Source organism: Tachysurus fulvidraco, chromosome 23 (assembly GCF_022655615.1).
Source record: "Tachysurus fulvidraco isolate hzauxx_2018 chromosome 23, HZAU_PFXX_2.0, whole genome shotgun sequence".
Taxonomy (NCBI): Eukaryota; Metazoa; Chordata; class Actinopteri; order Siluriformes; family Bagridae; genus Tachysurus; species Tachysurus fulvidraco.
The window spans coordinates 12,506,291-12,521,994 of record NC_062540.1 but is presented as its reverse complement, the minus strand read 5'-3'; the positions used below and the strand labels follow the sequence as shown (position 1 = coordinate 12,521,994).

The following is a 15,704-nucleotide window of genomic DNA, read 5'->3' as shown; positions in this document are numbered from 1 at the left end:
CTCTTCTAGGTTGTTGTGTATTCACGTGAAATAATAAGGCAATACAAGTATACCAGTATACAAGTACCAAACAGGTTTCTTTTACTGTACATTATACTGATAAACCCCCCAAACGTTTTTTTTTCCTGTTAAATGGGTTCAGTAATCTAAAACAGGAAGAGGTGCCACTCATTTGGCGCCCGCTGAATTTGCACACTATACCAACATAATCACATTAAACCACCAAGTAATTTTTAAATGTTATAACTCTTCATTTCCCCCATACACAGTTGCATATTAAAAGAACAGGCTGACATGTCGGGTCAACTTATTTAAACAAGTCAAATTTTTGCTTTTTATTTTTTACTTATAAACACTTAAATCTTAATTATCTGCTATGTTAGATGTCACTATGCTTTGACCTTCAATTTTCATTCACTGGAGTGCAAGAATAAAAGAAGCAAAGACAGAAACTCTTTTACAACTTTATTCACTATCAGAATCAGACTAAGTGCTCCCATTACAGATTAAAACCACAATTTACTGTAATGTTTCCTGGAGGTTAACAAAATAGAAAGAATAGTTTGTCCTACAAGGTGTGCGCCATCACAACCCAAAAAAAGAGAACCTCAACTTATGTGCAGGTTTTATGTCCCCGATCCAAAAAGAAGCCAGAGAAGCAAATAGGACACACCGACTGGATCCAGGGAGGAGAAAGGGGTCAGAGTGAAGGGACCAACATGCCTTGATACATTAACCGGAAGTAGCACCCAGCCAAGTAAAACCACCCATACCTTCCCTTATCAGCTTGTATTTATAAGGTGCCATTATATATAGTCCACGGCTACGAGGTGTATCAAATGATGTGAACAAGTGTGGAAAAAGATTAAAGCATTTACATTTAAATGTCATAACATCCAGTTTGCATTCTTTTTGGCATCATTCAATTTTATACCATATGCATGAAAGTGTTTAAAAACAAAGCCAAACATTGCCCATTGTGGGGAAAAAAGGGTGAGAAGCACAAAGTGGGAAAAATAACCTTTTTAAAAAGAGCCATCGTCTTGTCACACGGAGGAGTGCTGAGCATATTTATCTACTATTAAGCTGAAGCTTTACTACCAGTTTTAAATAACACTTAGTCAAAGCACTCATTCGCAAAAGGTGCACATTCTCCCCCAATACTACTGATCCATGCCAACAGGCATAGGAAACATTTACAAATGCAGGAGTATGACCCCTAGGGTCAAGTTGGGGTTTAAAAGACACCGAGTTCTGAAGTCAACATCTAATCGGTATTTGTGATCATGTTTTAAATTTTAGATTTATACTTTGGGCCCCATTGATGCAAACACTATCTGATTTTTAATCCTCCTCCCGAATCCAATGTATCCCCCCATCCCTCCAACTTGGATGTCCTCTCAGCGAATGGTGTATCTGACATAGGGCACCTCCACATCTTCATCGGTCATATCATTGCAGCAGAGTTCAAACACTAGTGCTTTAACATGCTTCCCCAGCTTCTTCTTTGACACCTTGGTCACTATCTCAGTCATGCTAAAAAACAACAACAACAAAACAGACAAAAGTCAAATGAGGTGACTGGCCTGTTACTGTGGAGCAAGTAATTGTGTTCAATTATTTTTTCCTCTCTGTTTAAAATACTCACGGTAACTCCAGTCTTTCTTTGAGCTTGGCTGCCGACATGAAGAAAGAGTAAAGCATGGACACGCCATGAGAGAGCATTGTGATCTCCAGCTTGTGTTGATTCTGAGGAGAGCACAAAAAGAGTTACGTCTCCAAATCCAACAATGATGAGAAATAACCAATAAAAATAACAAAAATAGTCATTAATACCTTGAAGTAGTCTAGGAACTGTTTGAGTGTCATTTCCTCTCCGTTTGGCTGAATGCCTTGCACTTCAAAGCGGTCCCATAGCGTCCAATCCTTTTCGTAGTACTGTATATTAGAGCGTAAACAATGACCAGTGAGTATTCACACAGTGTGCAGCTCATTTTAACCAATGATCAGGGAAATTCCAGGAACATACCTTGTGCTGGGGAGCAGCAATGGGATCAGAGAAGGCAAAGAACGGCAATGCAAGGTTCATGAATCCATTCTTGAAAATCTCGAGCTTCTTGTGACCCTGAACAATCTTCAGCAGCTCCAGACACACCAGGCCGACTACTGCAGCTGTTGTCGTGGCGATGGCAGGAATGATCTTACCAGCAATGAGCTTGCTCTGTATAAAGTAGAGAGGAATAAATAAGTCACAAATAAATGTCACAGCAATCACCATCGATGTTTCCAGGCAAGGGCGACTACTACTGACCTTGTGCCTGTCTGCTGGAGGAATGTCATAATTTTCTGCCCTCAGATTAGATGCTGCTACTATGAAGTCCATGTGGAAGTTTGTATCATCATCCTAAGTTAAAAAACAGTAAAAAGTTAAAAATCAAGCTCATATCCAAAGAACTTTTTAGAATACCACAGAAACTGAGTGCTATACCTTTTCAAAGTCTATGGAACAGAGTTTAAACTGGGATGATGCCTCTGAAGACGGCAGGAGGGTTTTCAGCTCCTCGAGCCTCGAGTCATCTATAAAAGAACAGGGTTATGGTGTCAGAACAAAAGATTAGAGAAACACCAACGTGCCATAGGCAAAAAGATATGTTGTTCCCTCTTACATAGTGATTTGATTCATTCTGAAGTCCTTACCCAGTGATGAATTGGCAATCTGCAGCTCCTGATCAGATACATGGATCTTAACGCCAGATTTAGGGGTAAACTCAGGTACTTTGACATTCTGCAACAGCTTGGCCACAGCTTCGCGGTCAGTTGAGCCCTGTAGACCATACGTCTGGGCAAACAAGTTGGCTGCAGCAATGACGTAGTCTAGGTGCAGATCCTAAGACAACACCAAAAGTAAATACTACATATACACCAATTGGGTTCTCATAAGGTTGTTTGTCAGAAAAGACACTCACGTTACTGGTGCTAAATTGTAGAGGATGAGGACATCTTTTGGGTCCTGACCAAAAAGGTGCTCCAGAGCTTGTGAGCTAATAAATAGAAAATAAAATCCATTAATATTCATTAAATTTGGGCTCATTATGAGTGATTAAAGAGTAATGAAACATTTTAGAGAGGATGTCTGATAATACTGCTTTAAATATTACTTTTAGTAGCAAAAGAATGCAGATGAACCAGAGATGAAAGAACACTTCACCTGTTCAGGAGGAAAGTTGTGCAGTAACTGGCGGATGTTGTTACTGTATTGGCACTGCCAGTGGTTGCGTGCCCAAGCTACACAGTCATCCCAGCTCTTTGGACAATCAGTCACCAGACTCTTATACACAGCCTCCAAGACTTCCGCAGGTTGGGCTCCAGGCAGCTTTAATGTGCGTTCCATAAACTTTGGGTCTCTGTGGGTGGGTCAGTTAATAAAACGAAACTGAGAAGTAATCCTTTAATAATTGGAGAACTGAATCTAAAACTTCCGCGCAAGTTTCCACAGCAATGCTAAAGCATTAAATCTGATCAAAGATGATGGTTAAAGACTTACGTTAGATACTGGATGGCATTCTCCGGAGGCTGTTTGAAAAGTCCCTCAAACTCATCACGTGCCCACTGAGAAAGGAAGACAAAGCATTAAAGTAGCTTGATCGCAGTGACCAAACAAACTGAAGGGCAACACACAAGTCACCTACTCAAATAAGTGTATTAGCACAACTCTCTCACCTGGAGTGTGTGTTCAATAGCATTGGGGAAGTTCTTTAGTGTACAGATGGGGATGGATTTCTCTGGGGGATCCTGACTAGAGCTGTAAGACTCTGTGAGGAAGGGGATCACCACCTGTACGTTCCCTTTAGTGCCCAGAGTTCCAGACTCAAGCAAAGGTTTACAGTAGTACACACACCTGCGGTCCATATACATACCTGTACAAGATGCAAAAAAAAAATATATACACATATGTTCACTAACTTACTAATCAGACAATTGGACTGAATAGCGGTCAAAGAATCAATGTCACGATCATGGAATAATTTGTATGTAATTTTCCGTCAACAATGTTTTAAAATCTTCATATTTCTACTCACGTGCATCCACGTTGTCCAAGGCATTGGCCACTCCATCCAGGCTCTCAAAGAAATCATCATCATAGACTTTTTCTGTGTCTGGCCCAACACGGTTCTGATGGCCTGTGATATGGACAGATGGATTCATCTGCTTCACAGCAGCAGCAGCAGTCTCACTCTTCATCTTCTGCTCAAGAGATTACACATAACAGCCAATTATCACCTCTTTGCCATCATTATCACTTCAAGTTCTAGAAGCACTATCAAATTTAATGTCAATCAGATGAAATTTCCTAAAGACTGGAATGGAAACAACTGGGCCAAATATTCTCGGTTAATAACCAGTTAGATTTTTGGTACAGAAGGGGCTGGTTCAATCGCAGGGAATATACTACACAGGGCAAACACAATAAACACAAATGTGCCCTTATATTGGTACAAAAAGTTTTGATAATAATGAAAAATGTTACACTATCTTATAAATAAATAAAAACATAAATTTGATTTTTTTTTTAAAGGGTAGAGTTTGCATAATCATATTAGTTTGCTTAATTTAGCTCTTACCGTCACATCCCACGGCCTGAAAAGGAACTGCCGATTGAGGTTTGATTTCTCAATTGTGTCCATGTCAGTAACAATGATTTCACCCTCCCCACTGGCCAGACCCATCATAGCAAAGTTCTTTAATAGTTCACAGCCAATTGCTCCTGCACCCACCTGAAATAAAACAGCAAAATAAAGCCATCACCATCAGAAGGAATAACAGGTTTGTTTAAATTTATATTTAAACAAATTTATATTTAAACTGAACAAGTACCTCAGCAGCCTGTGTGGACAAAAATGGCCGAATCCTTTGGCCTTTTTTCTTTCTATAGCTCTAAAGTTTTTCATAGTGCCTATATATATATATATATATATACATACATACATACACATACATATACACATGTGTGTATATATACACACACGTATATATACACATTTATATATATAGGCACTATGAAAAACTTCAGAGCTATTGAAAGAAAAAAGGCCAAAGGATTCGGCCATTTTTGTCCACACAGGCTGCTGAGGTACTTGTTCAGTCTCTTGCCATCACAAGACTGGACGACTGCAACTCACTGCTGGCAGGTCTACCTATGAACATCCTCTGCAAATCTTGTTTTCAACCTGCCTAAGTTCACACATACCACCCTGCTGCTGCAATAACCTCCACTGGCTTCCGGTAGCTGCATGCATCAGATTCAAAACACTGATACTTGCCTACAAAGCCAAAAATGGACCAGCTCCCTCTTACCTCAAAGCCCTCATCACTCCTCACACTGCACCTTAGAGCTACCAGAAATGCTCGACTGGTGTCCCACCATCTCTCAGGGTCAGAGGCAAGTATACTACAAGACTCGTTTCTGTTCTGGCACAGAGGTGATGGAATGAACTTCCTCTAGGGTCCAGACAGCTGAAACACTGGCTAATTTCAAACAACGGTTGAAGACCTACTTATACATGAAACACTTCAACTAGCACTTTCTTGCCTGTTTGCTGTATGTGTGTATTTAAAAATAAACAAACAAAAACAAACAGATAATAAAATACTTGAAGTTATTTAGGCTCAAGGTATCTTAAGCATGTAACCTAGTGAACCAGTGTCAATGTATCCAAATGGTAGAGACTTGAGCACTTTTGTACATCGCTCTGGATAAGGGCAAATTCTGTAAATGTAAAAAAAAAAAAAAAAAGTCTGAGGCGTGATTTAAAACAGAACTCACCAAAAAGTATCGCTGTTTGGCTAACAGTTCTTGCAGCTTGGACCCAAAAACAGCGATTTGTCCATCATATCGACAGCCGCTCTGAGGAAAACAACACACAGGTAGAAATTTAATTACACACCCCAACATGAACTATACATATTATATGAAGAAAAACAAACCCCAAGAGCAAAATGATTTATTCTTCATACTTACAGGTGCACATTCCTGCTCTGTGAGAGGTGCTTCAGGTAAACATTCCAGTGCATCAAAATACAGCCACTGAACGATGGGCATAAATTTGCCTGTGCATGCCTGCGGTAAAGAAACTGAAGCGGTCAACAACTTACAAAATAACACACAGTCAAAACCTTAATCAAGAGTTAAGGTCGCGTCTAAGATGAAAGATGAAAACCCTGAACTTCATCACAACTTCAGTGGCAAAAAAGGAGATTAAGTGTATAAACGAGACCCTTTATTACCTTCATAACCTCCTGGGCAGCAAGCCCACCGATAAAGGCATTGACTGGAGCCAGGTCTCCAGCCGCAAGATAGGAAAGCTTTTTCAGCAGTGCCTGGTCCAGCTCCTCCTGCTTGGCAGAGTCAGACTGTGCTGCATTCACCTCCACAGCCAGTGCAACCAGCTCATCTGCATCTGACTGCAGGGGACAGAACACACAACTGCTGAGTCAGCTGCATCTCAAACAGGAATCAGTGTAGTTATAACTGAGATCATTATCACAGAGGGTGTATAGCGCAAATAAAATCAATAAATAAATTACATAAAATTTATTAAAAAATAAAAATAACAAGTTACAAGAAAAGCCCCTTTCAGGTGAATTTTAAATTGTCCATTCCAACAGTGTGCCAAGTTGCCTCTAGCACCAAAATGCTGCTGGTGCAAAATAAGGAACTCGGAGTCAGGTTTTGATTTCCATTACAAATAAAGCAAACCACATTATTTAAATGACCACTGAGTACAAAATATAAAGTGTGTTCATTTATCTAATCATTTCTGAAAAGAGAATATCAAAGCCATAGCTCAGTGTATGTTTACAAGTAAGTGTATATGTATAAACTAGCTATTAAAAGACCTTAATAAAAAATATTATAAATCTAGCATGTAATTGTGAAAAAGTAACGTACAAAAGAATATAAAGACAGACTAACCTGGTTCCAGGGTTTGGGAGAACGGCTGTGTTTCTTCTCAAAAGCATGCAGAGCCTGAAAGCCCACATGCAGCTGGCCAGGACGATCAAACTTGGCAAAGTCAGTAAGAAGAAACTCCGGCTCTGACATTGATGACGAAAATGTTTTCTGCAGTCAGACAGATGTGAGAAATGTAACTCTGGCTCCTTCATTAAGTTTTATAATTATAGTGAGTTAATTAGCTAAAAACACAAAGTCAGACTTACAAAAGCAACTTTCTTGGGCATCTTAACCTGTGTCACAATACCTCCTCTCACATAGTCTGAGAAAGATGTGGTATCACATATACTGAAAGTGTAGGGTCCTGGGAGAGACAATACAAGTTTAACACACCAGCCATTTAAGTTGGATCACATTATTTAAACTGCTCTGTTTTGGGGATTTTAGTTTGATTGCAGAGATCAAATACTCACCAAGGACTTTAATTTCAATTGGCTGGCAACCATTAAGCTCAGTCATACCCTGCACCTCTGTGAAGGTGACGTAGTCGCCACTCTCAAAGCCATGTCTCACTTCATCCAGACAAGTTACCACACCAGCAACATCCTATTAATACACATCCAAACTCAGTTTAGTTGCACCCTAGCAGACAGACGGCATGGTCATACAAAATAAATACATCAAGAACGTCAAACTAAAAACATAACAAATCTGTAAATAAACAAGTTCCATCAATACACAGTCATTTTGTATTATATTAAAGCTGCTTTGAGACAATGGAAAATGTAAAAAGCACTAAACAAACACATTTGAATTGAAAATTGAATGTCTGCTGATAAAGTATCAGCAAAACCTTGTTTAACTGTAGTATTGTGTATTCACACAGTGCAAGACAAAACAGGCAGACGCTGCTTACCTTTGTGATCATAGAGATCATGGCACTTAAAGGCTGCTCTCCATTGGGGTCATAAACAGTCATTTCCTCTCCAAAATCACAGAAAAGTTGCCTGTGCATAAAGAAATATGTCAACTTAAATTGTGTCAGAAAAGGATTAGAAATACTCAAGAATTAAACTCTGTAGAGCACTCCCTCTCTGTTTTTACCCTCCACCAAATATTTTCTTACCCAAAAAGACCACGTGTGTCAGCGATGATCAGTTTAATGCCTTTGCTGTGACAGAAGTCACCGACTTGCTTCTGTTCATCAAGCGTAGAGTTGGTCAGCACCACCACCTGCATCAAGAGACATACATGACAGCCCATAGGAATCAACTATACAATACACATACAAGCATACACAGTGAGAAGGGAAAAAAAATTCTGTGCGAGTGCATTTTCGGATTTTACCGGATGATCAATGCATGTGCCAACCCCACCCCCTGGGTCCTAGCCTAAAGGAAATGTGGTGGGATAGTTTCTGCATTTCATCATAGAGTGGCACTTTTCAGTTTCTCAAATTATCATAAAAAAAAGCAATTTATAAGAAAGAAAAAAAATGCTTTTCCTCTTTGACACGAGGTCTTAATTACTGAACACACGAGAGTAAAATCCTCCAGTGAGATCCGCCTCAGTTTGTGTGTCTAGCGCTATACAAGAGCAAGCACATTGCACAGAAGCCAACGAGAGATCTGTCCGGTTAAATGACACGAGCGTGGTTAAAAAAAGAAAAGAAAAAAGTACAAGGGTAATGCAAGAGTGCTCAAAGTGGAGTCACCTTTTAAAAGCATTGACACTTAGCCAGAAAACCAGTACTTAAAAAAACAAGTTTATTGACTTTGACCCATTTTAAGAAGGCAACTTAATATTTTCAATGGTATGCTCAACTCAATGATAAAACATGTGAAAGAGTACCAGTTACTAAACAGCAGTTTAATATCTGTTCTAGGTTGCCCAACCACTAATCTTAAGTTAAAAAAGGCTAAACCCATCACTTAAACAGATGAATGTTAAATTTAAGTTTATCATTATTTAAATTGGTCACATTTTTAAAACTTAAATGTTTATGTAAATCTTTACATTCACTACTTTTTTTCTAGTATTATTACTTTATTTACAGAAGTAACCAATAGCTGAATGCCTGCATGTGCAACATATAAAGCACAGGACCTGGCACGAAACAAGCTATATCCTTATACACACTACTGCTGCTGTATATTGTACAAAAGCATAAGACTTATGTGCACTACCATAAAGTGCATCAGAGTGCACTACCATAAAGTAATCAGAATCAGTATCAGTGACACACACTTGGCCAATAAACCTGATACTGATTCTGATTGTTACACATGATCCCCATTTAAGACGGTGTGCAGTACCTGAAACTGTAACAGGTAGTCATTGGTGAGAGCTCCAGTGTAAGACGTCACAGGAACATAGCTGTTGAGTTCTGCTAGCCTCCCCTGACTGACTTCAGCACGGTTCTTCCCCACATCATCCTCACGCAGGTAAAACTAAAAACAATAATGGTTCAAGCTTCACAATGTGCTCTTTGCAGCAAGCTTAAGGCAATGAAACTCAGCAAAAAACTCATTAATAAAAAAAAAAAACAGTGAGGAAAAAAATCTAACAAAAAACATTAACACATGTCAATACCCTAATTGAATAAGATGTTGGGTTAGCTGATATATTAAGTGACAATAGTCATAAATAATACTGTGTGAAAGCAAAACACTGACCTGTGAGGAGAGGTCTCGCCACTCGGCCACTCCTTCGTCATGTAGGGTGACGCTCTTGACTCCACCCAGAATGACATTCTTGGCAATCTCTACACCTAGTCCACGCAGTCCTGAGATCAGCACATTGGAGTTCTGCATGCGTTTCATTGCATCATGACCCAACACATACCTGACAAGCATAAACCATGGTCAAAGATGGACTATAGACATCCATGCAGAAATTTCTCATATTGAACTGGTTGCACAAAAGAAAGAATATGCTGTGGGTACAAAAAGCAAATGAAGTCAGAACTTACAGCTGTCTGGAGTACAGGCCTTCATCAATCTCAGCATCATTTCCATTCTTAGCCATGCCCTGAAAAATGCAACACAGTCATTAGTGCACCATTAGCAGCACATTCACTAAATAGACAAAGTATTACAAATGCTGCACGTCACAGAATTACAGAAAAGAAATCACTCTATAAAAAATACTACTCATGCACAGCATTCAAATGTTCACATGTAGAAACACAATGTGAAGCTAGTAATCTTATTTCAGCTCGAGCTTGAAACAAGATTTTGTTTCGTCTATTAATATTTACGTTGTTACTGTTAGGTTTATTTAGATAACATACTAGTATTACTAATGTATCCACAGCAATTTGAGTTCCAAAGCTGTACTTAGGTAATACTTTAGGGCTGCATCCTGTTATGTTTTCAAAATATTTACTGTTTCCAATTAGCCTGGGACACAAAGTTCAGTGCAAAAGACAAAATGAGGATTTTTTTTGCATTTTTTGCATATAAAGATTTTCTAGACTGTATTATTACTGGAAGACGAGTATTATTTCAGTTTGCACCCATATGTACCAGAGTAACCTGGAAAAAAAAACAATAGTGCAATAGATTATAAATAGATTTCAAACAGCTGTTTTATTTGAGTATTATGGACCAATGGTTACAAGCCCTACTGACAGGTTAGCTAGGGAGCAGTGTGTATACAGGGCTGGCCAGACCCAAGAATGCGATTCAGCCCCCAACCAGGGCCTCTAAACTTTACCTCCACTCCACTGACCCTCAATTCAAGTACATTTCAAAACTATGGCAAACAGTATACCATGAGAACATTCTGCAAGATACAGTGCAGCACTACATGGTGGTGTGGACTTACGTTAGTTGGTGTGTGGGATAGTTCGGTTCTGACAGAGTTTGAGGAGGAGCAGTGGGATCCCGTCTTCGTCTCTGATCCTGACACGCGACGCTTCTTGGACAGCGGCGAGCTGGACATCTACAGATCAACCAGACAGGTTTAGAAAAAAATTAAACACACTATGCATTTACATAAAACAGTTTTTATATGTATAGTATAAAGTGTATATAGAATCAGAATGAGCTTTACTGCCAGGTATGTTTTCACATGCGAGGAATTTGTTTTAGTGACAAAATTGTATGTACAAATGTACAAAAGTGTGAAATGTGCAATTGAAATATACATAGTATGTGTTTTAAGTAAATAATAAGTATAAATATTTAGTATTTACATAGTATATACATATAATATACACACATTGTATATACACATACACACATGTACACATGTACACACATGTACACACACACATATATATATATAAAATTCGGACAAGAATTTTGCGTATCATGCAGTATGTCATTAATGATTACCTATTCAAAGATCAAAGATTTTTCAGACTAAATTTTTGCTGTTGTAAATACAAGATGGAGGTTAACTTTCTGTTCCCATGATGCTAGCAATTAAAATATATACATCAACATGTCTACATATCTGGACCATGCGGTTCTGTTGGGATGACCAGTATAATAGAACATCATGTTTTCCCTTCTCCCATCAAGACTGAAATTAATTTCGCCACTGGGTCAGTGATTTGCACACTTCTCCAAATTGGTCAGTGACCTTTTGAGTCGGTGTTAGCTGTGTTCTTTATATAAATCATAATGATCTGGGACGTTTGGGTTCAGCACTGGACAGTTCCTGTAACGAATAGCCAAAAAACTTTGGGCTGCAAAAGACCAATTTACAATTCTGGTTAAAATGTGGCCCAGAGGTCTGTAGTGCTGTTCCCAATCAAACACAGACCAATCATACAAGGAAGGTGAAAACAAAAGGGCTATCAACATTTTATAACCAGACCAACAAAAAAAAAAAAAACATAAAATGTAAATTAACTTGAGTGAATTTTCTGAGCCTTCGTTATTGAAGATTAAAAAATAAACAAATCTAGGTTTTCTGGTCTTCTGCATCACCTAAGAGCACCACATAGTGAGTACCAAGTCCTTGAATGATGAGACCAGGGCAGAGGCTGCACCGTGCCGCAGACTGTAGGTAACCAGCCTGCTATAAATAGCCTGTGTACAGAATCGCTTTTGTTTATGGAATAAGGCTCGCCCATTGTGCCTGCACAAAAACCCTGATTCATCAAAATCTCTCGTGTTTAATAACCTCTTTTAGACTAAGAAACTTCTGTGATGTGTTCTATTAATAAACCCTGACGTGATTATCCCAGTTTGTCTCCTGATTCGAAATGATGTCGCTTTCGCCTCGAAACCTCGGAGACAGAAGAATGACAGCAGCGTAAAAACGCGTCCCACAGCTCTAGTTTAGTAACGTGGAAAATCCGCAGTACAGCAAAACACGACAAAATGATGCGTTTGGCACTTTAATAACAACGTCGACGTGTAGAGAAAAGCTGATTATGCTCCACGGGATCAGAACATGGCTAGGTTATAAGTATTAATATCGACATCAAAACTAGAAATAGGGAAAAGAACAGCACAGAATCGGCTAAGAGCAACCGTACACCTGCTATACGTGTATTTTGGCCAGCTAGCTTCTCCTTCTTTCATCGATTCCTGCCTTTGCACTTCCTTGTCGATGACAGATGATCCGTCATCCTTGAGATAAGTGCGAATCTGATCAATCTAGGGTTAAATACATTCATGTTAGCTACTCGGGGTGCTGTTTGATTAAAGTGATATGATTCTGATGTAACAAACAGATTAGCTACTATATTAGAGACAGATGCAGGTTTGAGGCCTAGTGAGCGCCCTGAGCGACCGTAGTGAAGTTGGGCAACCGACTGACTGCGAGTTCCGGCGACGAAAAACGAAACTTCCCAGGTTTAAAAAAAGGATTCAGGTGGCCTAAGCAAAGCGGTTTATACGTAAATCACCGTGCAGGAATAAACACGGACAGCGCAGAAAGTCAGCAGCGACTGAGAGAGTGAGAGAGTGTGTGTGTGTGAGAGAGAGATATATAAACGAACAGCACCAAGTCGGTGTTGAATGGTTCCTCTCTTACCAATAACCCTTCTCTCTGTCCACTCTCGGTGTCGGCAAAACCGATCCGCGTGTGAAACGTCGACGATGCGAGCTGTTGTTTAAAAAAGAAGGCCAAACAAAAAAAAAAACAATAAACAACTAATGAGCAAGACCACGATGTCGCCGTTCTGCCGTTCTTCCGTTCTATGTGCGACAAAGTCCAAGCGCTGCTGTCTTGCCGAGTCACCGTGCTGGTTTGTCCTGCGCCGTGGAACTAATCGCGTTTCTGCTTTCACTTCGGCACACGGAACAAAACCAAAATGGCAGCTACAGCGCAGGGGCGGAGAAACTCATACATTCAACAGGAAAAGGCGGGCTGTAGGTAAGATGCCCTGACAAGCCTGTTGCTGATTGGTCAGCTGCACTTTAACATGCGGAAATAACTCTCTCTGCTCATACTACCGCGAATATGTACCACATGTAACAGACAACACACACATTTCATTACTCATGTGCGGAGAGAAACAACAACAAACACACGGATGTCCTGCACTGTCCTTTTGTCCTGCACTGTTTGCACCAGGTCACACAGATGCACTTTATGTATCTAGAACTAACTTATGTCCTTATAGCTCAGTCTTTGTTTTATGTAGCTCTCTGGTCCTGGAGAAACATTGTGTGTACTGTAACAGATTATATATATATATATACACACACACACACACATACATATACATACATACATACACACACACATACATACATACATACATACACACAGTAATGTGCATAACTTATCCTCATTGGCTTATGCTTTTCTTATCTCCATACATTGATCTAAATCCTAATTCTTAGAACTGTGCAGTTTATAAACTGCAATGTTAAATGTGAGATATCATTCCAACTCAGTCCTCAGGGACCAGCAGTTTTTGATATATTGCATCTTAACACACAAATAATCTCTGACTGCTTAACACAAAAAAGCTTTGCTCTAAATCACCAACTCCAGTTTAATGTAGAGACTTTTAATAAAGTGTTCACGCTTTTATCCACTTCTGATTTTCCTGATCCAAATGATGCAGGAACACATTAAATACAGCGAGACCCCAGAACTAAAGGTTACTGTTTCATTGAATGTTATAACAACATAACTGATGACCCCCAAATACATACAACCATCTCTCCTTAAAATCTGTGATCAATAAAACACTGATGCTGTAATCTATCAGTAATCTGTCTACAATGACCCCAAGTCATGCCTACTTCATTTATTTTAATTGAACGCATTACCGTCAACTAAACTATATAGACTTATCCACTACTTGGCAAACCTATTTCCCTGCATGCAAGTCATTTATCAGCCATCAGAAGTTACATAAAGAGCAGAGAATGATCTGATTCTATGCAGGGAGAGCAGTTTTGTAATAAAATGTTAAATAATTCTGGTTGGGGGGAAGGGCGAGGTTTTCTGACAAAGGCCCAGGTGGAACATTTTGACTGGGCTCGGATTATTTTTCTGAGAAAACAGAGGTGAGCATCAGTACTCAGTTTTACCAGGACACCTGCTATACACTGGTGTTATTGAAAGCGACCCTGAATGAAGATTTTAGGGCTGAACTCAGACCTTATTTACACAAACGAGCAGCAGACCGCTAGCTTCCAGCATCGGAGACAGTTATCTTTACAAACCACACGATTTAAAGGCACTACACCAGCAGCCATCACATGTAGGTCAGTCAACAGCTTATCTAAGTAGTCAAACTAAAATCAAGCTCAAAACTCTTTTTAGGGGTTTATCGCTGCAGTCAGATTAATCACTTCGATGTATTTCAAACTGCTGTTAATAAACTAAGACATTTTTTAAATCAACCGGTTTCTAGTCACATAACTGTTCTTTGGTTAAAACCCAAGAAAACGAACCAGCTACATGATCTGCGCCAAACAAGAAAAGAAAAGCATGCATTAGCTTGTTGGCTAATAAAGCTGCGCTCCACATAAAGCCTAAAAATGGGAGCTTGTTAGCGCTTTAGCACGTTAGCTTGGTAGCTCTTGTTACTAACTTGTAAATGATTCTAAAATAGATTGCTACAGAACCGAATGTTATTGCGTAAAACACGAAACATAACATAAAAATGCACAAGCGGCTGGCTTTCAGAAGCGCCAACTAGCTGGTTAGCACAGTGCATTAAGTGTAGCTAGCTAGCAAGCTGCAACAATCTATTCTTATAGACGCTTTAGCTAGCTAGGTAGCTAGCTAGCATTAGCTAGACACATAAGTATGCAGAACTCACCACATCCGATATTACACAGGCCTTTCCACGGTACTGAACACACGGATATTTCTCAGGGAAAAAACAAAACAACTAATTAAACTGTTTATATAACTGTCTGTTTGTCGAAATAGCGATTAAATCTGTGCAGAAGATGAACCGACGCCTGACCGGCTACCGACTGTACCGTTACCGCTCACTCTCAGCGCGAGCCAGTTGTTCAGTAACCGAGCAGCAACATGTGCAGAGTTTGAGTCAAGAACGGTCCACCGGTTAAGGATGGGATGGACGTGTGAAATCTAAATCGATATTTTCATACCATTCAAAGTCATAATTGCTTGTACGGATGCCTTAATATTAAAATAATTTCAATATTAAAAAAAACAACTGCCACTTGTATTATGATCTCTAAAAAACTTTGTACAATTATCTGCATTTTAATAAACACCCCCGCGAATCTCAAAGTGAACTCACCCATAGTTTTGATTCGCTGTGCATGACGGGAAACGCAGTACTCAAACACTTCGA

General features: G+C 39.4%; 1 protein-coding gene across 2 annotated transcripts; it reads right to left on the bottom strand.

Annotated features, from left to right (window-relative positions):
* Positions 1-452: 452 nt before the first annotated feature.
* Positions 453-15,420, bottom strand: uba1 (ubiquitin-like modifier activating enzyme 1). Of its 2 annotated transcripts, none has more exons than XM_027170356.2 (26): positions 15,198-15,420; positions 10,781-10,897; positions 9,924-9,982; positions 9,628-9,796; positions 9,268-9,402; positions 8,079-8,185; positions 7,869-7,959; positions 7,426-7,558; positions 7,219-7,316; positions 6,974-7,120; positions 6,286-6,462; positions 6,020-6,118; positions 5,825-5,905; positions 4,623-4,775; positions 4,080-4,245; positions 3,721-3,917; positions 3,545-3,609; positions 3,209-3,404; positions 2,967-3,041; positions 2,698-2,887; positions 2,489-2,577; positions 2,312-2,404; positions 2,030-2,221; positions 1,837-1,938; positions 1,649-1,749; positions 453-1,536 (listed from the first exon to the last, which is right to left on the bottom strand). In XM_027170356.2, exons 2-26 carry the CDS (start codon positions 10,895-10,897, stop codon positions 1,401-1,403), a joined length of 3,168 nt encoding a protein of 1,055 aa, XP_027026157.1. In that variant the 5' UTR covers positions 15,198-15,420; the 3' UTR covers positions 453-1,400. The 2 variants fall into 2 exon arrangements, with proteins under 2 accessions (XP_027026157.1, XP_027026158.1); XM_027170357.2 differs by lacking the exon at positions 15,198-15,420 and adding an exon at positions 12,947-13,227.
* Positions 15,421-15,704: the final 284 nt, after the last annotated feature.